Raw genomic sequence first — 17,774 nt, 5'->3', positions numbered from 1 at the left:
CAATCTCACCATCCAATCAGGATACTAACTGTCCAATGTGGATTGGATTTAGGCCAATCACGTCTTTGAGTGAGAATGGATACAGCCAATCACAGCGCTTCTTTCCATTGTGAGTCCGTTGGAAAACTTTCTGTCAGAAGTCTGTTGGCTGTCACTGTATAAGCATACTGTTTACTGTCAGTACAAACGAACAAGAAAGCATCAAAGTAAGTGAACATTAATTTTATTTTCTACTTAAATAGGAATAGATTGTATTACATCCGTCAGGCAAAGTCACGTTAACATGTTGTTGTCCAGTGTCATGTCAAACTTTAGTCACCTTAGCTAATATTAGCAATCGCTACTGTACTACAGTAACGCTAATTTCTAATGTAATCGTGAGAGGAAACTGGCAGGATATATTCGCAGTAATTCAAGTAAGTGTTATTATAACGTTAGTTGTATTGGTTACTTCATCATTTAACTAGTTAACGTGCTATAGCTCTACGTTTATTACGTCTGACAAGCGGAGGTACAGTAGGTAGCTAGCTACAGTACAGACAGTGCAGTACAGTAACCAACATTCAGTATTAACTTGTCGACATTGCGGGGTCTGCTTACAGTACCTAGTCTAAACTTCTACGGTTTTAGTGTCAATATTAACTAGTCCTTTACTGTAGCTACTTACATTCATTTAAAGTGGGTCTACCTCCAAAGAATAATGGAATTTATAATGATCCTACCTGAAGCTTTGGTAAGAATGACATGTCAATCATTGTAGATACAGTAAGCTGTTAAAAACTAAACAAAAACCGTTAGCAGTCTAGTTTGCTTATGTTACTGTACTTATGAGTATGCACAAGTTGGTTCAGCACACCATGCTTCCATACATAGTTGTAACTATGGTTATTAATATGTCTCTGTTATTTTAGATGAGCACCAAGCCTAAGAGCCATAAATCCATGGGAGATGGAGAGTGGATGGCGAGGCTGAGGGCATTTGCTGGCTCAGGGGTTTGGCCTGCTGGAGGAGGCAATAGACCTGCCCCAAGGCAGCGGAAATGGCATGACCTCTATGAAAAGGTAAAGTACTGCAAAATATGTGCTTATTACTTCTTACAGTCATTAGTCTGCAGGTCACTTGATGAAAAAGGGTCAATACAATGGTGCAGATAATATCAGACAATGGACCTAGGCTTTATTTTTACTATGCCCATTACCAAAGCAAACCATACAGTTACTTGCTCATAACATGATACAGAAACACTACTCTGATATTAAACAGTATCTATATAGAATGCTACAAATACAGCTAATAATGTGTGTGACTGTACTATTTTATAGGAGAGCTGCTTGGTGTTGACTACCTGCTGAGTCAGACTGGGCAGTCTCTCAACGTGAACCCCGACTCAGAGGAGACAGAGGGCATGCTGGAGGATGTTCATGAGGGCGAGGAAGAAGAAGATGAGGGCTTCCAGGAAGAACCAAGTCTTGCTGTGTCAAGTCTCCTGGATGACCCAAGCTTCTCTACTCCCACCCTGCCTCCTGCCTCCATGGCTGCTCCCACCCTGCCTCCTGCCTCCATGGCTGCTCCCACCCTGCCTCCTGCCTCCATGGCTGCTCCCACCCTGCCTCCTGCCTCCATGGCTGCTCCCATCCTGCCTTCTGCCTCCATGGCTGCTCCCACCCTGCCTCCTGCCTCCATGGCTGCTCCCACCCTGCCTCCTGCCTCCATGGCTGCTCCCATCCTGCCTTCTGCCTCCATGGCTGCTCCCATCCTGCCTCCTGCCTCCATGGCTGCTCCCACCCTGCCTCCTGCCTCCATGGCTGCTCCCATCCTGCCTTCTGCCTCCATGGCTGCTCCCACCCTGCCTCCTGCCTCCATGGCTGCTCCCACCCTGCCTCCTGCCTCCATGCCTGCTCCCATCCTGCCTCCTGCCTCCATGGCTGCTTCCTCCCTGCCTGCTCCCACCCTGCCTCCTGCCTCCATGCCTGCTCCCACCCTGCCTCCTGCCTCCATGCCTGCTCCCACCCTGCCTCCATGCCTGCTCCCACCCTGCCTCCTGCCTCCATGGCTGCTTCCTCCCTGCCTCCTGCCTCCATGGCTGCTCCCACCCTGCCTCCTGCCTCCATGGCTGCTCCCACCATGCCTGCTCCCACCCTGCCTCCTGCCTCCATGCCTGCTCCCATCCTGCCTCCTGCCTCCATGGCTGCTTCCTCCCTGCCTGCTCCCACCCTGCCTCCTGCCTCCATGCCTGCTCCCACCCTGCCTCCTGCCTCCATGGCTGCTTCCTCCCTGCCTGCTCCCACCCTGCCTCCTGCCTCCATGGCTGCTCCCACCCTGCCTCCTGCCTCCATGCCTGCTCCCATCCTGCCTCCTGCCTCCATGGCTGCTTCCTCCCTGCCTGCTCCCACCCTGCCTCCTGCCTCCATGCCTGCTCCCACCCTGCCTCCTGCCTCCATGCCTGCTCCCACCCTGCCTCCATGCCTGCTCCCACCCTGCCTCCTGCCTCCATGGCTGCTTCCTCCCTGCCTCCTGCCTCCATGGCTGCTCCCACCCTGCCTCCTGCCTCCATGGCTGCTCCCACCATGCCTGCTCCCACCCTGCCTCCTGCCTCCATGCCTGCTCCCACCCTGCCTCCTGCCTCCATGGCTGCTTCCTCCCTGCCTGCTCCCACCCTGCCTCCTGCCTCCATGGCTGCTCCCACCCTGCCTCCTGCCTCCATGCCTGCTCCCATCCTGCCTCCTGCCTCCATGGCTGCTTCCTCCCTGCCTGCTCCCACCCTGCCTCCTGCCTCCATGCCTGCTCCCACCCTGCCTCCTGCCTCCATGCCTGCTCCCACCCTGCCTCCTGCCTCCATGGCTGCTCCCACCCTGCCTCCATGCCTGCTCCCACCCTGCCTCCTGCCTCCATGCCTGCTCCCACCCTGCCTCCATGCCTGCTCCCACCCTGCCTCCTGCCTCCATGGCTGCTTCCTCCCTGCCTCCTGCCTCCATGGCTGCTCCCACCCTGCCTCCTGCCTCCATGGCTGCTCCCACCATGCCTGCTCCCACCCTGCCTCCTGCCTCCATGCCTGCTCCCACCCTGCCTCCTGCCTCCATGGCTGCTTCCTCCCTGCCTGCTCCCACCCTGCCTCCTGCCTCCATGGCTGCTCCCACCCTGCCTCCTGCCTCCATGCCTGCTCCCATCCTGCCTCCTGCCTCCATGGCTGCTTCCTCCCTGCCTGCTCCCACCCTGCCTCCTGCCTCCATGCCTGCTCCCACCCTGCCTCCTGCCTCCATGCCTGCTCCCACCCTGCCTCCATGCCTGCTCCCACCCTGCCTCCTGCCTCCATGGCTGCTTCCTCCCTGCCTCCTGCCTCCATGGCTGCTCCCACCCTGCCTCCTGCCTCCATGGCTGCTCCCACCATGCCTGCTCCCACCCTGCCTCCTGCCTCCATGCCTGCTCCCACCCTGCCTCCTGCCTCCATGGCTGCTTCCTCCCTGCCTCCTGCCTCCATGGCTGCTTCCTCCCTGCCTGCTGCCTCCCTGGCTACTAACATCCTGCCTGCTCCCTCCCTGCCTGCTACCCCCCTGGCTGCTCCCTCCCTGGTATCTTAAGAAAATCAATGTATCTGCGTTTTGTCCCACTTCACTGACCTTCCATTGTGATGCTCATTTTTGTTTATTTATTTTTAGGCTGTGGATGACTCTGGCATGCCGGGCTTAGACAGAGTAGACAGCTTGGCTGAGTGTTTGGTGGAGCTGAGGAACCAGTCCTCTCTGGCCCTCACCAACCAGCAGGTCAATAACATTCATTGTCTTGCTACATTCCCTCTGTGCCCTGCCAAAAATGTTCACACTTGCACATCTTTTTGTCTTCTCATATGTTCTCTCTGTGTAGGTAAGCAACATTGTTGCTCTGTGGCAGAACCTGCTGGACTACGACCAGCAGAGGGTTACCTTTGCTGCCAGACACCAGAGCAGGCTGGACACAGGGAGGTTCAGGTCTCCAAAGAAGAGGCAGGAGTTCACTCCAGGGGTGGAGAGCATGAAGAGGCACGCACTCACCACCACTGCCCCGCTTGCCCAATGGCCTGATTGCTGCCGCCTGATTGAACTGATCTTTGTCAGGCTCTGTGCCATCCATCGCTCTCCCAAGAAGAAGGGGACTGGTGCAGTGTCCAGATGGAGTTTAATCCTGGATGACTACAGGAAAATCAGGCAGCGCATTTTGGCAAATGGGACGGTCATGCAGCAGACCACACTGCAGCTGGTGGATGTAAGCCACACCACCCTTGTGCAGTGGCACAACAAGAGGGTGAAGAAGCAGGACAACGCTGTGGTTATGCAGGGGCTGAACTTGCCCAGTCGCTTGTCTGCGGCAGCCAACCCACTCCCTCCTGCTAATGTGCGCCTTCCATCTGCGCTCCCCCACCCAGGCCCGGCTCTCCAGTACCAACTGCCCTGCAGCACCGTGGGCCAGGCGCGGTTGAAAAGAAAGGTCCCGCCCACAGATGTAACACCGGTTGCTATAAAGATGCATGCCCAGCGTCAGCTCTTCCCTGCTCCACCCTCGGCCCCTCGTCTGTTGGTGCTGGCTCCGGTGACCTCACAGGTGCCTGTCCTCGTCGCTGCTCCACAGGCCCTGGGAGGTATCTTCCCTGCACCCCCTGCTCCGGTCCGAAAACTAACCCGCCATGTACTCCACAACACATCCAAGAAATGCGGGCAGTTCAGGACAGCCCAGACTGGACACAGTCAGTACAAAGGAACTGTGTACTGCCCCTCTGTAGAGGCTGTTCCCAAGGAGCAATGGTTGGAGGACATGAAACAAGTAGATGCCCCTCTACCCCCCTCCCAGAGGCATGGACGCTGGGCTAGTGCCCCTCTACCCCCCTCCCAGAGGCATGGACGCTGGGCTAGTGCCCCTCTACCCCCCTCCCAGAGGCATGGACACTGGGCTAGTGCCCCTCTACCCCCCTCCCAGAGGCATGGACACTGGGCTAGTGCCCCTCTACTCCCCCTCCCAGAGGCATGGACGCTGGGCTAGTGCCCCTCTACCCCCCTCCCAGAGGCATGGACACGGGGCTAGTGCCCCTCTACCCCCCTCCCAGAGGCATGGACACTGGGCTAGTGCCCCTCTACCCCCCTCCCAGAGGCATGGACACTGAACACTTTAATGTTGTTAATAGTTCTGTTAATGTTTTCTGTTATTGTCTATAGTTACTGTTGAATAAGTGAATGGAGGGATTCACTACTGTTCTGTATATATTTAAGTTATTGTCTATAGTTACTGTTGAATAAGTGAATGGAGGGATTCACTACTGTTCTGTATATATTTAAGTTATTGTCTATAGTTACTGTTGAATAAGTGAATGGAGGGATTCACTACTCTTCTGTATATATTTAAGTTATTGTCTATTGTTACTGTTGAATAAGTGAATGGAGGGATTCACTACTGTTCTGTATATATTTAAGTTATTGTCTATAGTTACTGTTGAATAAGTGAATGGAGGGATTCACTACTGTTCTGTATATATTTAAGTTATTGTCTATAGTTACTGTTGAATAAGTGAATGGAGGGATTCACTACTGTTCTGTATATATTTAAGTTATTGTCTATAGTTACTGTTGAATAAGTGAATGGAGGGATTCACTTACTACTGTATAATGGCTTTGTGATGACTGAAAATAAAAGTTTGATCACAACAGAAATGTATCTTCCTATGCTTCGTTTGTGTGTTTTGTGGATAAAAGTTTCTGCTAAATACATCAACTTAATTTTAAATATTCATTTAACAGTTATTAGTATCATCATTGTTTTGTTATTAACCAAACAGTGATTAGGTGATTTCCACAAAAAAATATAACCACTTGAATTTCTGGCAACAATTTAGTCAAACCAGAACCTTGGGATTAACTTTTATCCCATATATATGTCTATAGAAATAGAAATATAAGGTTTTAATTGTGATTCCTGATATACCTCAACATTTAAAAAACATTGGTGATGTAGGTCTGGGCCATAAAAATTCCTTCCTTCTCTTTTTCTCTCCTTTTTTCCCTCTTTTTTCCTCCTTTTTCTTCTTCCCCCCTTCTCCCCTCTCCTTTCCTTTCTTCCCCCCCCCAGGTAGACGAATGTTCCCCAGCTTTGGCGCAGTAGGCAGCGCGTCAGTCTCATAATCTGAAGGTCGTGAGTTCGAGCCTCACACGGGGCAGGTATTTTAGAAAAAGTAGGACATTGTCACATCTGTTTCAACATGTTAGGGACGTACGGCAGAGGGTGTTTGAAGCTAGTGATCTTCAGCCAGCTACCGGGCTGCTCTTTTTTCCCCGCCGATACACAGCAAAGCGTCTACTGCTGTTCCCACAGCACCTGCTGACCTGGGAGGGCTACAGCCATGCAGCATGCCTCGTTGGCGCAGTAGGCAGCGCGTCAGTCTCATAATCTGAAGGTCGTGAATTCGAGCCTCACACGGGGCAGGTATTTTAGAAAAAGTAGGACATTGTCACATCTGTTTCAACATGTTAGGGACGTACGGCAGAGGGTGTTTGAAGCTAGTGATCTTCAGCCAGCTACCGGGCTGCTCTTTTTTCCCCGCCGATACACAGCAAAGCGTCTACTGCTGTTCCCACAGCACCTGCTGACCTGGAAGGGCTACAGCCATGCAGCATGCCTCGTTGGCGCAGTAGGCAGCGCGTCAGTCTCATAATCTGAAGGTCGTGAATTCGAGCCTCACACGGGGCAGGTATTTTAGAAAAAGTAGGACATTGTCACATCTGTTTCAACATGTTAGGGACGTACAGCAGAGGGTGTTTGAAGCTAGTGATCTTCAGCCAGCTACCGGGCTGCTCTTTTTTCCCCGCCGATACACAGGAAAGCATCTAGTGCTGTTCCCACAGCATCTGCTGACCTGGGTGGGGGGAGGGCCAAAGCCATGCAGCATGCCTCGTTGGCGCAGTAGGCAGCGCGTCAGTCTCATAATCTGAAGGTCGTGAGTTCGAGCCTCACACGGGGCAGGTATTTTAGAAAAAGTAGGACATTGTCACATCTGTTTCAACATGTTAGGGACGTACGGCAGAGGGTGTTTGAAGCTAGTGATCTTCAGCCAGCTACCGGGCTGCTCTTTTTTCCCCGCCGATACAAAGGAAAGCATCTAGTGCTGTTCCCACAGCATCTGCTGACCTGGGTGGGGGGAGGGCCAAAGCCATGCAGCATGCCTCGTTGGCGCAGTAGGCAGCGCGTCAGTCTCATAATCTGAAGGTCGTGAGTTCGAGCCTCACACGGGGCAGGTATTTTAGAAAAAGTAGGACACTGTCACATCTGTTTCAACATGTTAGGGACGTACGGCAGAGGGTGTTTGAAGCTAGTGATCTTCAGCCAGCTACCGGGCTGCTCTTTTTTCCCCGCCGATACACAGGAAAGCATCTAGTGCTGTTCCCACAGCATCTGCTGACCTGGGTGGGGGGAGGGCCAAAGCCATGCAGCATGCCTCGTTGGCGCAGTAGGCAGCGCGTCAGTCTCATAATCTGAAGGTCGTGAGTTCGAGCCTCACACGGGGCAGGTATTTTAGAAAAAGTAGGACATTGTCACATCTGTTTCAACATGTTAGGGACGTACGGCAGAGGGTGTTTGAAGCTAGTGATCTTCAGCCAGCTACCGGGCTGCTCTTTTTTCCCCGCCGATACACAGCAAAGCGTCTACTGCTGTTCCCACAGCACCTGCTGACCTGGGAGGGCTACAGCCATGCAGCATGCCTCGTTGGCGCAGTAGGCAGCGCGTCAGTCTCATAATCTGAAGGTCGTGAATTCGAGCCTCACACGGGGCAGGTATTTTAGAAAAAGTAGGACATTGTCACATCTGTTTCAACATGTTAGGGACGTACGGCAGAGGGTGTTTGAAGCTAGTGATCTTCAGCCAGCTACCGGGCTGCTCTTTTTTCCCCGCCGATACACAGCAAAGCGTCTACTGCTGTTCCCACAGCACCTGCTGACCTGGGAGGGCTACAGCCATGCAGCATGCCTCGTTGGCGCAGTAGGCAGCGCGTCAGTCTCATAGTCTGAAGGTCGTGAATTCGAGCCTCACACGGGGCAGGTATTTTAGAAAAAGTAGGACATTGTCACATCTGTTTCAACATGTTAGGGACGTACGGCAGAGGGTGTTTGAAGCTAGTGATCTTCAGCCAGCTACCGGGCTGCTCTTTTTTCCCCGCCGATACACAGCAAAGCGTCTACTGCTGTTCCCACAGCACCTGCTGACCTGGAAGGGCTACAGCCATGCAGCATGCCTCGTTGGCGCAGTAGGCAGCGCGTCAGTCTCATAATCTGAAGGTCGTGAATTCGAGCCTCACACGGGGCAGGTATTTTAGAAAAAGTAGGACATTGTCACATCTGTTTCAACATGTTAGGGACGTACGGCAGAGGGTGTTTGAAGCTAGTGATCTTCAGCCAGCTACCGGGCTGCTCTTTTTTCCCCGCCGATACACAGGAAAGCATCTAGTGCTGTTCCCACAGCATCTGCTGACCTGGGTGGGGGGAGGGCCAAAGCCATGCAGCATGCCTCGTTGGCGCAGTAGGCAGCGCATCAGTCTCATAATCTGAAGGTCGTGAGTTCGAGCCTCACACGGGGCAGGTATTTTAGAAAAAGTAGGACATTGTCACATCTGTTTCAACATGTTAGGGACGTACAGCAGAGGGTGTTTGAAGCTAGTGATCTTCAGCCAGCTACCGGGCTGCTCTTTTTTCCCCGCCGATACACAGCAAAGCGTCTACTGCTGTTCCCACAGCACCTGCTGACCTGGGAGGGCTACAGCCATACAGCATGCCTCGTTGGCGCAGTAGGCAGCGCGTCAGTCTCATAATCTGAAGGTCGTGAATTCGAGCCTCACACGGGGCAGGTATTTTAGAAAAAGTAGGACATTGTCACATCTGTTTCAACATGTTAGGGACGTACGGCAGAGGGTGTTTGAAGCAAGTGATCTTCAGCCAGCTACCGGGCTGCTCTTTTTTCCCCGCCGATACACAGGAAAGCATCTAGTGCTGTTCCCACAGCATCTGCTGACCTGGGTGGGGGGAGGGCCAAAGCCATGCAGCATGCCTCGTTGGCGCAGTAGGCAGCGCGTCAGTCTCATAATCTGAAGGTCGTGAATTCGAGCCTCACACGGGGCAGGTATTTTAGAAAAAGTAGGACATTGTCACATCTGTTTCAACATGTTAGGGACGTACGGCAGAGGGTGTTTGAAGCAAGTGATCTTCAGCCAGCTACCGGGCTGCTCTTTTTTCCCCGCCGATACACAGGAAAGCATCTAGTGCTGTTCCCACAGCATCTGCTGACCTGGGTGGGGGGAGGGCCAAAGCCATGCAGCATGCCTCGTTGGCGCAGTAGGCAGCGCGTCAGTCTCATAATCTGAAGGTCGTGAGTTCGAGCCTCACACGGGGCAGGTATTTTAGAAAAAGTAGGACATTGTCACATCTGTTTCAACATGTTAGGGACGTACAGCAGAGGGTGTTTGAAGCTAGTGATCTTCAGCCAGCTACCGGGCTGCTCTTTTTTCCCCGCCGATACACAGCAAAGCGTCTAGTGCTGTTCCCTCAGCATCTGCTGACCTGGGTGGGGGGAGGGCCAAGGCCATGCAGCATGCCTCGTTGGCGCAGTAGGCAGCGCGTCAGTCTCATAATCTGAAGGTCGTGAGTTCGAGCCTCACACGGGGCAGGTATTTTAGAAAAAGTAGGACATTGTCACATCTGTTTCAACATGTTAGGGACGTACAGCAGAGGGTGTTTGAAGCTAGTGATCTTCAGCCAGCTACCGGGCTGCTCTTTTTTCCCCGCCGATACACAGCAAAGCGTCTAGTGCTGTTCCCTCAGCATCTGCTGACCTGGGTGGGGGGAGGGCCAAGGCCATGCAGCATGCCTCGTTGGCGCAGTAGGCAGCGCGTCAGTCTCATAATCTGAAGGTCGTGAATTCGAGCCTCACACGGGGCAGGTATTTTAGAAAAAGTAGGACATTGTCACATCTGTTTCAACATGTTAGGGACGTACGGCAGAGGGTGTTTGAAGCTAGTGATCTTCAGCCAGCTACCGGGCTGCTCTTTTTTCCCCGACGATACACAGCAAAGCGTCTACTGCTGTTCCCACAGCACCTGCTGACCTGGGAGGGCTACAGCCATGCAGCATGCCTCGTTGGCGCAGTAGGCAGCGCGTCAGTCTCATAATCTGAAGGTCGTGAATTCGAGCCTCACACGGGGCAGGTATTTTAGAAAAAGTAGGACATTGTCACATCTGTTTCAACATGTTAGGGACGTACGGCAGAGGGTGTTTGAAGCTAGTGATCTTCAGCCAGCTACCGGGCTGCTCTTTTTTCCCCACCGATACACAGCAAAGCGTCCAGTGCTGTTCCCTCAGAATCTGCTGACCTGGGTTGGGGGAGGGCCAAAGCCATGCAGCATGCCTCGTTGGCGCAGTAGGCAGCGCGTCAGTCTCATAATCTGAAGGTCGTGAGTTCGAGCCTCACACGGGGCAAGTATTTTAGAAAAAGTAGGACATTGTCACATCTGTTTCAACATGTTAGGGACGTACGGCAGAGGGTGTTTGAAGCTAGTGATCTTCAGCCAGCTACCGGGCTGCTCTTTTTCCCCGCCGATACACAGCAAAGCGTCTACTGCTGTTCCCACAGCACCTGCTGACCTGGGAGGGCTACAGCCATGCAGCATGCCTCGTTGGCGCAGTAGGCAGCGCGTCAGTCTCACAATCTGAAGGTCGTGAATTCGAGCCTCACACGGGGCAGGTATTTTAGAAAAAGTAGGACATTGTCACATCTGTTTCAACATGTTAGGGACGTACGGCAGAGGGTGTTTGAAGCTAGTGATCTTCAGCCAGCTACCGGGCTGCTCTTTTTTCCCCGCCGATACACAGCAAAGCGTCTACTGCTGTTCCCACAGCACCTGCTGACCTGGGTGGGGGGAGGGCCAAAGCCATGCAGCATGCCTCGTTGGCGCAGTAGGCAGCGCGTCAGTCTCATAATCTGAAGGTCGTGAGTTCGAGCCTCACACAGGGCAGGTATTTTAGAAAAAGTAGGACATTGTCACATCTGTTTCAACATGTTAGGGACGTACGGCAGAGGGTGTTTGAAGCTAGTGATCTTCAGCCAGCTACCGGGCTGCTCTTTTTTCCCCGCCGATACACAGGAAAGCATCTAGTGCTGTTCCCACAGCATCTGCTGACCTGGGTGGGGGGAGGGCCAAAGCCATGCAGCATGCCTCGTTGGCGCAGTAGGCAGCGCGTCAGTCTCATAATCTGAAGGTCGTGAGTTCGAGCCTCACACGGGGCAGGTATTTTAGAAAAAGTAGGACACTGTCACATCTGTTTCAACATGTTAGGGACGTACGGCAGAGGGTGTTTGAAGCTAGTGATCTTCAGCCAGCTACCGGGCTGCTCTTTTTTCCCCGCCGATACACAGCAAAGCGTCTACTGCTGTTCCCACAGCACCTGCTGACCTGGGAGGGCTACAGCCATGCAGCATGCCTCGTTGGCGCAGTAGGCAGCGCGTCAGTCTCATAATCTGAAGGTCGTGAATTCGAGCCTCACACGGGGCAGGTATTTTAGAAAAAGTAGGACATTTGTCACATCTGTTTCAACATGTTAGGGACGTACGGCAGAGGGTGTTTGAAGCTAGTGATCTTCAGCCAGCTACCGGGCTGCTCTTTTTTCCCCGCCGATACACAGGAAAGCATCTAGTGCTGTTCCCACAACATCTGCTGACCTGGGTGGGGGGAGGGCCAAAGCCATGCAGCATGCCTCGTTGGCGCAGTAGGCAGCGCGTCAGTCTCATAATCTGAAGGTCGTGAGTTCGAGCCTCACACGGGGCAGGTATTTTAGAAAAAGTAGGACATTGTCACATCTGTTTCAACATGTTAGGGACGTACAGCAGAGGGTGTTTGAAGCTAGTGATCTTCAGCCAGCTACCGGGCTGCTCTTTTTTCCCCGCCGATACACAGCAAAGCGTCTAGTGCTGTTCCCTCAGCATCTGCTGACCTGGGTGGGGGGAGGGCCAAGGCCATGCAGCATGCCTCGTTGGCGCAGTAGGCAGCGCGTCAGTCTCATAATCTGAAGGTCGTGAGTTCGAGCCTCACACGGGGCAGGTATTTTAGAAAAAGTAGGACATTGTCACATCTGTTTCAACATGTTAGGGACTTACGGCAGAGGGTGTTTGAAGCTAGTGATCTTCAGCCAGCTACCGGGCTGCTCTTTTTTCCCCGCCGATACACAGGAAAGCATCTAGTGCTGTTCCCACAGCATCTGCTGACCTGGGTGGGGGGAGGGCCAAAGCCATGCAGCATGCCTCGTTGGCGCAGTAGGCAGCGCGTCAGTCTCATAATCTGAAGGTCGTGAGTTCGAGCCTCACACGGGGCAGGTATTTTAGAAAAAGTAGGACATTGTCACATCTGTTTCAACATGTTAGGGACGTACGGCAGAGGGTGTTTGAAGCTAGTGATCTTCAGCCAGCTACCGGGCTGCTCTTTTTTCCCCGCCGATACACAGCAAAGCGTCTACTGCTGTTCCCACAGCACCTGCTGACCTGGGAGGGCTACAGCCATGCAGCATGCCTCGTTGGCGCAGTAGGCAGCGCGTCAGTCTCATAATCTGAAGGTCGTGAATTCGAGCCTCACACGGAGCAGGTATTTTAGAAAAAGTAGGACATTGTCACATCTGTTTCAACATGTTAGGGACGTACGGCAGAGGGTGTTTGAAGCTAGTGATCTTCAGCCAGCTACCGGGCTGCTCTTTTTTCCCCGCCGATACACAGCAAAGCGTCTACTGCTGTTCCCACAGCACCTGCTGACCTGGAAGGGCTACAGCCATGCAGCATGCCTCGTTGGCGCAGTAGGCAGCGCGTCAGTCTCATAATCTGAAGGTCGTGAATTCGAGCCTCACACGGGGCAGGTATTTTAGAAAAAGTAGGACATTTGTCACATCTGTTTCAACATGTTAGGGACGTACGGCAGAGGGTGTTTGAAGCTAGTGATCTTCAGCCAGCTACCGGGCTGCTCTTTTTTCCCCGCCGATACACAGGAAAGCATCTAGTGCTGTTCCCACAACATCTGCTGACCTGGGTGGGGGGAGGGCCAAAGCCATGCAGCATGCCTCGTTGGCGCAGTAGGCAGCGCGTCAGTCTCATAATCTGAAGGTCGTGAGTTCGAGCCTCACACGGGGCAGGTATTTTAGAAAAAGTAGGACATTGTCACATCTGTTTCAACATGTTAGGGACGTACAGCAGAGGGTGTTTGAAGCAAGTGATCTTCAGCCAGCTACCGGGCTGCTCTTTTTTCCCCGCCGATACACAGGAAAGCATCTAGTGCTGTTCCCACAGCATCTGCTGACCTGGGTGGGGGGAGGGCCAAAGCCATGCAGCATGCCTCGTTGGCGCAGTAGGCAGCGCGTCAGTCTCATAATCTGAAGGTCGTGAGTTCGAGCCTCACACGGGGCAGGTATTTTAGAAAAAGTAGGACATTGTCACATCTGTTTCAACATGTTAGGGACGTACGGCAGAGGGTGTTTGAAGCTAGTGATCTTCAGCCAGCTACCGGGCTGCTCTTTTTTCCCCGCCGATACACAGCAAAGCGTCTACTGCTGTTCCCACAGCACCTGCTGACCTGGGAGGGCTACAGCCATGCAGCATGCCTCGTTGGCGCAGTAGGCAGCGCGTCAGTCTCATAATCTGAAGGTCGTGAGTTCGAGCCTCACACGGGGCAGGTATTTTAGAAAAAGTAGGACATTGTCACATCTGTTTCAACATGTTAGGGACGTACAGCAGAGGGTGTTTGAAGCTAGTGATCTTCAGCCAGCTACCGGGCTGCTCTTTTTTCCCCGCCGATACACAGCAAAGCGTCTAGTGCTGTTCCCTCAGCATCTGCTGACCTGGGTGGGGGGAGGGCCAAGGCCATGCAGCATGCCTCGTTGGCGCAGTAGGCAGCGCGTCAGTCTCATAATCTGAAGGTCGTGAGTTCGAGCCTCACACGGGGCAGGTATTTTAGAAAAAGTAGGACATTGTCACATCTGTTTCAACATGTTAGGGACGTACAGCAGAGGGTGTTTGAAGCTAGTGATCTTCAGCCAGCTACCGGGCTGCTCTTTTTTCCCCGCCGATACACAGCAAAGCGTCTAGTGCTGTTCCCTCAGCATCTGCTGACCTGGGTGGGGGGAGGGCCAAGGCCATGCAGCATGCCTCGTTGGCGCAGTAGGCAGCGCGTCAGTCTCATAATCTGAAGGTCGTGAATTCGAGCCTCACACGGGGCAGGTATTTTAGAAAAAGTAGGACATTGTCACATCTGTTTCAACATGTTAGGGACGTACGGCAGAGGGTGTTTGAAGCTAGTGATCTTCAGCCAGCTACCGGGCTGCTCTTTTTTCCCCGACGATACACAGCAAAGCGTCTACTGCTGTTCCCACAGCACCTGCTGACCTGGGAGGGCTACAGCCATGCAGCATGCCTCGTTGGCGCAGTAGGCAGCGCGTCAGTCTCATAATCTGAAGGTCGTGAATTCGAGCCTCACACGGGGCAGGTATTTTAGAAAAAGTAGGACATTGTCACATCTGTTTCAACATGTTAGGGACGTACGGCAGAGGGTGTTTGAAGCTAGTGATCTTCAGCCAGCTACCGGGCTGCTCTTTTTTCCCCACCGATACACAGCAAAGCGTCCAGTGCTGTTCCCTCAGAATCTGCTGACCTGGGTTGGGGGAGGGCCAAAGCCATGCAGCATGCCTCGTTGGCGCAGTAGGCAGCGCGTCAGTCTCATAATCTGAAGGTCGTGAGTTCGAGCCTCACACGGGGCAAGTATTTTAGAAAAAGTAGGACATTGTCACATCTGTTTCAACATGTTAGGGACGTACGGCAGAGGGTGTTTGAAGCTAGTGATCTTCAGCCAGCTACCGGGCTGCTCTTTTTCCCCGCCGATACACAGCAAAGCGTCTACTGCTGTTCCCACAGCACCTGCTGACCTGGGAGGGCTACAGCCATGCAGCATGCCTCGTTGGCGCAGTAGGCAGCGCGTCAGTCTCACAATCTGAAGGTCGTGAATTCGAGCCTCACACGGGGCAGGTATTTTAGAAAAAGTAGGACATTGTCACATCTGTTTCAACATGTTAGGGACGTACGGCAGAGGGTGTTTGAAGCTAGTGATCTTCAGCCAGCTACCGGGCTGCTCTTTTTTCCCCGCCGATACACAGCAAAGCGTCTACTGCTGTTCCCACAGCACCTGCTGACCTGGGTGGGGGGAGGGCCAAAGCCATGCAGCATGCCTCGTTGGCGCAGTAGGCAGCGCGTCAGTCTCATAATCTGAAGGTCGTGAGTTCGAGCCTCACACAGGGCAGGTATTTTAGAAAAAGTAGGACATTGTCACATCTGTTTCAACATGTTAGGGACGTACGGCAGAGGGTGTTTGAAGCTAGTGATCTTCAGCCAGCTACCGGGCTGCTCTTTTTTCCCCGCCGATACACAGGAAAGCATCTAGTGCTGTTCCCACAGCATCTGCTGACCTGGGTGGGGGGAGGGCCAAAGCCATGCAGCATGCCTCGTTGGCGCAGTAGGCAGCGCGTCAGTCTCATAATCTGAAGGTCGTGAGTTCGAGCCTCACACGGGGCAGGTATTTTAGAAAAAGTAGGACACTGTCACATCTGTTTCAACATGTTAGGGACGTACGGCAGAGGGTGTTTGAAGCTAGTGATCTTCAGCCAGCTACCGGGCTGCTCTTTTTTCCCCGCCGATACACAGCAAAGCGTCTACTGCTGTTCCCACAGCACCTGCTGACCTGGGAGGGCTACAGCCATGCAGCATGCCTCGTTGGCGCAGTAGGCAGCGCGTCAGTCTCATAATCTGAAGGTCGTGAATTCGAGCCTCACACGGGGCAGGTATTTTAGAAAAAGTAGGACATTTGTCACATCTGTTTCAACATGTTAGGGACGTACGGCAGAGGGTGTTTGAAGCTAGTGATCTTCAGCCAGCTACCGGGCTGCTCTTTTTTCCCCGCCGATACACAGGAAAGCATCTAGTGCTGTTCCCACAACATCTGCTGACCTGGGTGGGGGGAGGGCCAAAGCCATGCAGCATGCCTCGTTGGCGCAGTAGGCAGCGCGTCAGTCTCATAATCTGAAGGTCGTGAGTTCGAGCCTCACACGGGGCAGGTATTTTAGAAAAAGTAGGACATTGTCACATCTGTTTCAACATGTTAGGGACGTACAGCAGAGGGTGTTTGAAGCTAGTGATCTTCAGCCAGCTACCGGGCTGCTCTTTTTTCCCCGCCGATACACAGCAAAGCGTCTAGTGCTGTTCCCTCAGCATCTGCTGACCTGGGTGGGGGGAGGGCCAAGGCCATGCAGCATGCCTCGTTGGCGCAGTAGGCAGCGCGTCAGTCTCATAATCTGAAGGTCGTGAGTTCGAGCCTCACACGGGGCAGGTATTTTAGAAAAAGTAGGACATTGTCACATCTGTTTCAACATGTTAGGGACTTACGGCAGAGGGTGTTTGAAGCTAGTGATCTTCAGCCAGCTACCGGGCTGCTCTTTTTTCCCCGCCGATACACAGGAAAGCATCTAGTGCTGTTCCCACAGCATCTGCTGACCTGGGTGGGGGGAGGGCCAAAGCCATGCAGCATGCCTCGTTGGCGCAGTAGGCAGCGCGTCAGTCTCATAATCTGAAGGTCGTGAGTTCGAGCCTCACACGGGGCAGGTATTTTAGAAAAAGTAGGACATTGTCACATCTGTTTCAACATGTTAGGGACGTACGGCAGAGGGTGTTTGAAGCTAGTGATCTTCAGCCAGCTACCGGGCTGCTCTTTTTTCCCCGCCGATACACAGCAAAGCGTCTACTGCTGTTCCCACAGCACCTGCTGACCTGGGAGGGCTACAGCCATGCAGCATGCCTCGTTGGCGCAGTAGGCAGCGCGTCAGTCTCATAATCTGAAGGTCGTGAATTCGAGCCTCACACGGAGCAGGTATTTTAGAAAAAGTAGGACATTGTCACATCTGTTTCAACATGTTAGGGACGTACGGCAGAGGGTGTTTGAAGCTAGTGATCTTCAGCCAGCTACCGGGCTGCTCTTTTTTCCCCGCCGATACACAGCAAAGCGTCTACTGCTGTTCCCACAGCACCTGCTGACCTGGAAGGGCTACAGCCATGCAGCATGCCTCGTTGGCGCAGTAGGCAGCGCGTCAGTCTCATAATCTGAAGGTCGTGAATTCGAGCCTCACACGGGGCAGGTATTTTAGAAAAAGTAGGACATTTGTCACATCTGTTTCAACATGTTAGGGACGTACGGCAGAGGGTGTTTGAAGCTAGTGATCTTCAGCCAGCTACCGGGCTGCTCTTTTTTCCCCGCCGATACACAGGAAAGCATCTAGTGCTGTTCCCACAACATCTGCTGACCTGGGTGGGGGGAGGGCCAAAGCCATGCAGCATGCCTCGTTGGCGCAGTAGGCAGCGCGTCAGTCTCATAATCTGAAGGTCGTGAGTTCGAGCCTCACACGGGGCAGGTATTTTAGAAAAAGTAGGACATTGTCACATCTGTTTCAACATGTTAGGGACGTACAGCAGAGGGTGTTTGAAGCTAGTGATCTTCAGCCAGCTACCGGGCTGCTCTTTTTTCCCCGCCGATACACAGCAAAGCGTCTAGTGCTGTTCCCTCAGCATCTGCTGACCTGGGTGGGGGGAGGGCCAAGGCCATGCAGCATGCCTCGTTGGCGCAGTAGGCAGCGCGTCAGTCTCATAATCTGAAGGTCGTGAGTTCGAGCCTCACACGGGGCAGGTATTTTAGAAAAAGT

The 17,774-nt window shown here is 53.2% G+C and overlaps 1 protein-coding gene, 1 long non-coding RNA gene and 43 other non-coding genes across 45 annotated transcripts; all 45 read left to right on the top strand.

Moving 5' to 3' along the window:
• The first annotated feature begins 100 nt into the window (after nt 1-100).
• On the top strand, nt 101-1,597 carry LOC134037134 (uncharacterized). The gene is made up of 3 exons (XR_009932493.1): nt 101-206; nt 912-1,061; nt 1,323-1,597. It is a non-coding gene; the product is annotated as an uncharacterized LOC134037134 (long non-coding RNA).
• Nucleotides 1,598-3,554: 1,957 nt separating this feature from the next.
• LOC134036724 (uncharacterized) lies at nt 3,555-5,673 on the top strand. The gene is made up of 2 exons (XM_062481822.1): nt 3,555-3,761; nt 3,862-5,673. Exons 1-2 carry the CDS (start codon nt 3,675-3,677, stop codon nt 5,008-5,010), a joined length of 1,236 nt encoding a protein of 411 aa, XP_062337806.1. The 5' UTR covers nt 3,555-3,674; the 3' UTR covers nt 5,011-5,673.
• A 697-nt stretch (nt 5,674-6,370) lies between these two features.
• Nucleotides 6,371-6,443, top strand: trnam-cau (transfer RNA methionine (anticodon CAU)). Its single transcript has one exon. It is a non-coding gene; the product is annotated as a tRNA-Met (tRNA).
• Nucleotides 6,444-6,635: 192 nt separating this feature from the next.
• trnam-cau (transfer RNA methionine (anticodon CAU)) lies at nt 6,636-6,708 on the top strand. Its single transcript has one exon. It is a non-coding gene; the product is annotated as a tRNA-Met (tRNA).
• A 199-nt stretch (nt 6,709-6,907) lies between these two features.
• Nucleotides 6,908-6,980, top strand: trnam-cau (transfer RNA methionine (anticodon CAU)). Its single transcript has one exon. It is a non-coding gene; the product is annotated as a tRNA-Met (tRNA).
• Nucleotides 6,981-7,179: 199 nt separating this feature from the next.
• On the top strand, nt 7,180-7,252 carry trnam-cau (transfer RNA methionine (anticodon CAU)). The gene has a single exon. It is a non-coding gene; the product is annotated as a tRNA-Met (tRNA).
• A 199-nt stretch (nt 7,253-7,451) lies between these two features.
• On the top strand, nt 7,452-7,524 carry trnam-cau (transfer RNA methionine (anticodon CAU)). The gene has a single exon. It is a non-coding gene; the product is annotated as a tRNA-Met (tRNA).
• A 192-nt stretch (nt 7,525-7,716) lies between these two features.
• trnam-cau (transfer RNA methionine (anticodon CAU)) lies at nt 7,717-7,789 on the top strand. Its single transcript has one exon. It is a non-coding gene; the product is annotated as a tRNA-Met (tRNA).
• A 192-nt stretch (nt 7,790-7,981) lies between these two features.
• On the top strand, nt 7,982-8,054 carry trnam-cau (transfer RNA methionine (anticodon CAU)). Its single transcript has one exon. It is a non-coding gene; the product is annotated as a tRNA-Met (tRNA).
• A 192-nt stretch (nt 8,055-8,246) lies between these two features.
• trnam-cau (transfer RNA methionine (anticodon CAU)) lies at nt 8,247-8,319 on the top strand. The gene has a single exon. It is a non-coding gene; the product is annotated as a tRNA-Met (tRNA).
• A 199-nt stretch (nt 8,320-8,518) lies between these two features.
• trnam-cau (transfer RNA methionine (anticodon CAU)) lies at nt 8,519-8,591 on the top strand. Its single transcript has one exon. It is a non-coding gene; the product is annotated as a tRNA-Met (tRNA).
• Nucleotides 8,592-8,783: 192 nt separating this feature from the next.
• On the top strand, nt 8,784-8,856 carry trnam-cau (transfer RNA methionine (anticodon CAU)). Its single transcript has one exon. It is a non-coding gene; the product is annotated as a tRNA-Met (tRNA).
• A 199-nt stretch (nt 8,857-9,055) lies between these two features.
• Nucleotides 9,056-9,128, top strand: trnam-cau (transfer RNA methionine (anticodon CAU)). The gene has a single exon. It is a non-coding gene; the product is annotated as a tRNA-Met (tRNA).
• A 199-nt stretch (nt 9,129-9,327) lies between these two features.
• On the top strand, nt 9,328-9,400 carry trnam-cau (transfer RNA methionine (anticodon CAU)). Its single transcript has one exon. It is a non-coding gene; the product is annotated as a tRNA-Met (tRNA).
• Nucleotides 9,401-9,599: 199 nt separating this feature from the next.
• On the top strand, nt 9,600-9,672 carry trnam-cau (transfer RNA methionine (anticodon CAU)). Its single transcript has one exon. It is a non-coding gene; the product is annotated as a tRNA-Met (tRNA).
• A 199-nt stretch (nt 9,673-9,871) lies between these two features.
• On the top strand, nt 9,872-9,944 carry trnam-cau (transfer RNA methionine (anticodon CAU)). Its single transcript has one exon. It is a non-coding gene; the product is annotated as a tRNA-Met (tRNA).
• Nucleotides 9,945-10,136: 192 nt separating this feature from the next.
• Nucleotides 10,137-10,209, top strand: trnam-cau (transfer RNA methionine (anticodon CAU)). The gene has a single exon. It is a non-coding gene; the product is annotated as a tRNA-Met (tRNA).
• Nucleotides 10,210-10,408: 199 nt separating this feature from the next.
• On the top strand, nt 10,409-10,481 carry trnam-cau (transfer RNA methionine (anticodon CAU)). Its single transcript has one exon. It is a non-coding gene; the product is annotated as a tRNA-Met (tRNA).
• A 191-nt stretch (nt 10,482-10,672) lies between these two features.
• trnav-cac (transfer RNA valine (anticodon CAC)) lies at nt 10,673-10,745 on the top strand. The gene has a single exon. It is a non-coding gene; the product is annotated as a tRNA-Val (tRNA).
• A 199-nt stretch (nt 10,746-10,944) lies between these two features.
• Nucleotides 10,945-11,017, top strand: trnam-cau (transfer RNA methionine (anticodon CAU)). Its single transcript has one exon. It is a non-coding gene; the product is annotated as a tRNA-Met (tRNA).
• A 199-nt stretch (nt 11,018-11,216) lies between these two features.
• trnam-cau (transfer RNA methionine (anticodon CAU)) lies at nt 11,217-11,289 on the top strand. The gene has a single exon. It is a non-coding gene; the product is annotated as a tRNA-Met (tRNA).
• Nucleotides 11,290-11,481: 192 nt separating this feature from the next.
• Nucleotides 11,482-11,554, top strand: trnam-cau (transfer RNA methionine (anticodon CAU)). The gene has a single exon. It is a non-coding gene; the product is annotated as a tRNA-Met (tRNA).
• A 200-nt stretch (nt 11,555-11,754) lies between these two features.
• On the top strand, nt 11,755-11,827 carry trnam-cau (transfer RNA methionine (anticodon CAU)). Its single transcript has one exon. It is a non-coding gene; the product is annotated as a tRNA-Met (tRNA).
• A 199-nt stretch (nt 11,828-12,026) lies between these two features.
• On the top strand, nt 12,027-12,099 carry trnam-cau (transfer RNA methionine (anticodon CAU)). Its single transcript has one exon. It is a non-coding gene; the product is annotated as a tRNA-Met (tRNA).
• A 199-nt stretch (nt 12,100-12,298) lies between these two features.
• On the top strand, nt 12,299-12,371 carry trnam-cau (transfer RNA methionine (anticodon CAU)). The gene has a single exon. It is a non-coding gene; the product is annotated as a tRNA-Met (tRNA).
• Nucleotides 12,372-12,563: 192 nt separating this feature from the next.
• On the top strand, nt 12,564-12,636 carry trnam-cau (transfer RNA methionine (anticodon CAU)). The gene has a single exon. It is a non-coding gene; the product is annotated as a tRNA-Met (tRNA).
• A 192-nt stretch (nt 12,637-12,828) lies between these two features.
• trnam-cau (transfer RNA methionine (anticodon CAU)) lies at nt 12,829-12,901 on the top strand. Its single transcript has one exon. It is a non-coding gene; the product is annotated as a tRNA-Met (tRNA).
• A 200-nt stretch (nt 12,902-13,101) lies between these two features.
• trnam-cau (transfer RNA methionine (anticodon CAU)) lies at nt 13,102-13,174 on the top strand. The gene has a single exon. It is a non-coding gene; the product is annotated as a tRNA-Met (tRNA).
• Nucleotides 13,175-13,373: 199 nt separating this feature from the next.
• Nucleotides 13,374-13,446, top strand: trnam-cau (transfer RNA methionine (anticodon CAU)). Its single transcript has one exon. It is a non-coding gene; the product is annotated as a tRNA-Met (tRNA).
• Nucleotides 13,447-13,638: 192 nt separating this feature from the next.
• On the top strand, nt 13,639-13,711 carry trnam-cau (transfer RNA methionine (anticodon CAU)). The gene has a single exon. It is a non-coding gene; the product is annotated as a tRNA-Met (tRNA).
• A 199-nt stretch (nt 13,712-13,910) lies between these two features.
• On the top strand, nt 13,911-13,983 carry trnam-cau (transfer RNA methionine (anticodon CAU)). Its single transcript has one exon. It is a non-coding gene; the product is annotated as a tRNA-Met (tRNA).
• A 199-nt stretch (nt 13,984-14,182) lies between these two features.
• Nucleotides 14,183-14,255, top strand: trnam-cau (transfer RNA methionine (anticodon CAU)). Its single transcript has one exon. It is a non-coding gene; the product is annotated as a tRNA-Met (tRNA).
• A 192-nt stretch (nt 14,256-14,447) lies between these two features.
• trnam-cau (transfer RNA methionine (anticodon CAU)) lies at nt 14,448-14,520 on the top strand. Its single transcript has one exon. It is a non-coding gene; the product is annotated as a tRNA-Met (tRNA).
• A 199-nt stretch (nt 14,521-14,719) lies between these two features.
• Nucleotides 14,720-14,792, top strand: trnam-cau (transfer RNA methionine (anticodon CAU)). Its single transcript has one exon. It is a non-coding gene; the product is annotated as a tRNA-Met (tRNA).
• Nucleotides 14,793-14,983: 191 nt separating this feature from the next.
• trnav-cac (transfer RNA valine (anticodon CAC)) lies at nt 14,984-15,056 on the top strand. The gene has a single exon. It is a non-coding gene; the product is annotated as a tRNA-Val (tRNA).
• Nucleotides 15,057-15,255: 199 nt separating this feature from the next.
• On the top strand, nt 15,256-15,328 carry trnam-cau (transfer RNA methionine (anticodon CAU)). Its single transcript has one exon. It is a non-coding gene; the product is annotated as a tRNA-Met (tRNA).
• A 199-nt stretch (nt 15,329-15,527) lies between these two features.
• trnam-cau (transfer RNA methionine (anticodon CAU)) lies at nt 15,528-15,600 on the top strand. Its single transcript has one exon. It is a non-coding gene; the product is annotated as a tRNA-Met (tRNA).
• Nucleotides 15,601-15,792: 192 nt separating this feature from the next.
• On the top strand, nt 15,793-15,865 carry trnam-cau (transfer RNA methionine (anticodon CAU)). Its single transcript has one exon. It is a non-coding gene; the product is annotated as a tRNA-Met (tRNA).
• Nucleotides 15,866-16,065: 200 nt separating this feature from the next.
• Nucleotides 16,066-16,138, top strand: trnam-cau (transfer RNA methionine (anticodon CAU)). Its single transcript has one exon. It is a non-coding gene; the product is annotated as a tRNA-Met (tRNA).
• A 199-nt stretch (nt 16,139-16,337) lies between these two features.
• trnam-cau (transfer RNA methionine (anticodon CAU)) lies at nt 16,338-16,410 on the top strand. Its single transcript has one exon. It is a non-coding gene; the product is annotated as a tRNA-Met (tRNA).
• A 199-nt stretch (nt 16,411-16,609) lies between these two features.
• On the top strand, nt 16,610-16,682 carry trnam-cau (transfer RNA methionine (anticodon CAU)). Its single transcript has one exon. It is a non-coding gene; the product is annotated as a tRNA-Met (tRNA).
• A 192-nt stretch (nt 16,683-16,874) lies between these two features.
• trnam-cau (transfer RNA methionine (anticodon CAU)) lies at nt 16,875-16,947 on the top strand. Its single transcript has one exon. It is a non-coding gene; the product is annotated as a tRNA-Met (tRNA).
• A 192-nt stretch (nt 16,948-17,139) lies between these two features.
• Nucleotides 17,140-17,212, top strand: trnam-cau (transfer RNA methionine (anticodon CAU)). The gene has a single exon. It is a non-coding gene; the product is annotated as a tRNA-Met (tRNA).
• Nucleotides 17,213-17,412: 200 nt separating this feature from the next.
• trnam-cau (transfer RNA methionine (anticodon CAU)) lies at nt 17,413-17,485 on the top strand. The gene has a single exon. It is a non-coding gene; the product is annotated as a tRNA-Met (tRNA).
• A 199-nt stretch (nt 17,486-17,684) lies between these two features.
• Nucleotides 17,685-17,757, top strand: trnam-cau (transfer RNA methionine (anticodon CAU)). Its single transcript has one exon. It is a non-coding gene; the product is annotated as a tRNA-Met (tRNA).
• Nucleotides 17,758-17,774: the final 17 nt, after the last annotated feature.

This window comes from Osmerus eperlanus, chromosome 1 (assembly GCF_963692335.1).
Source record: "Osmerus eperlanus chromosome 1, fOsmEpe2.1, whole genome shotgun sequence".
NCBI lineage: Eukaryota > Metazoa > Chordata > Actinopteri > Osmeriformes > Osmeridae > Osmerus > Osmerus eperlanus.
Note: the sequence above shows the minus strand (reverse complement) of the source record. Positions and strands in the feature narration are given on the sequence as shown.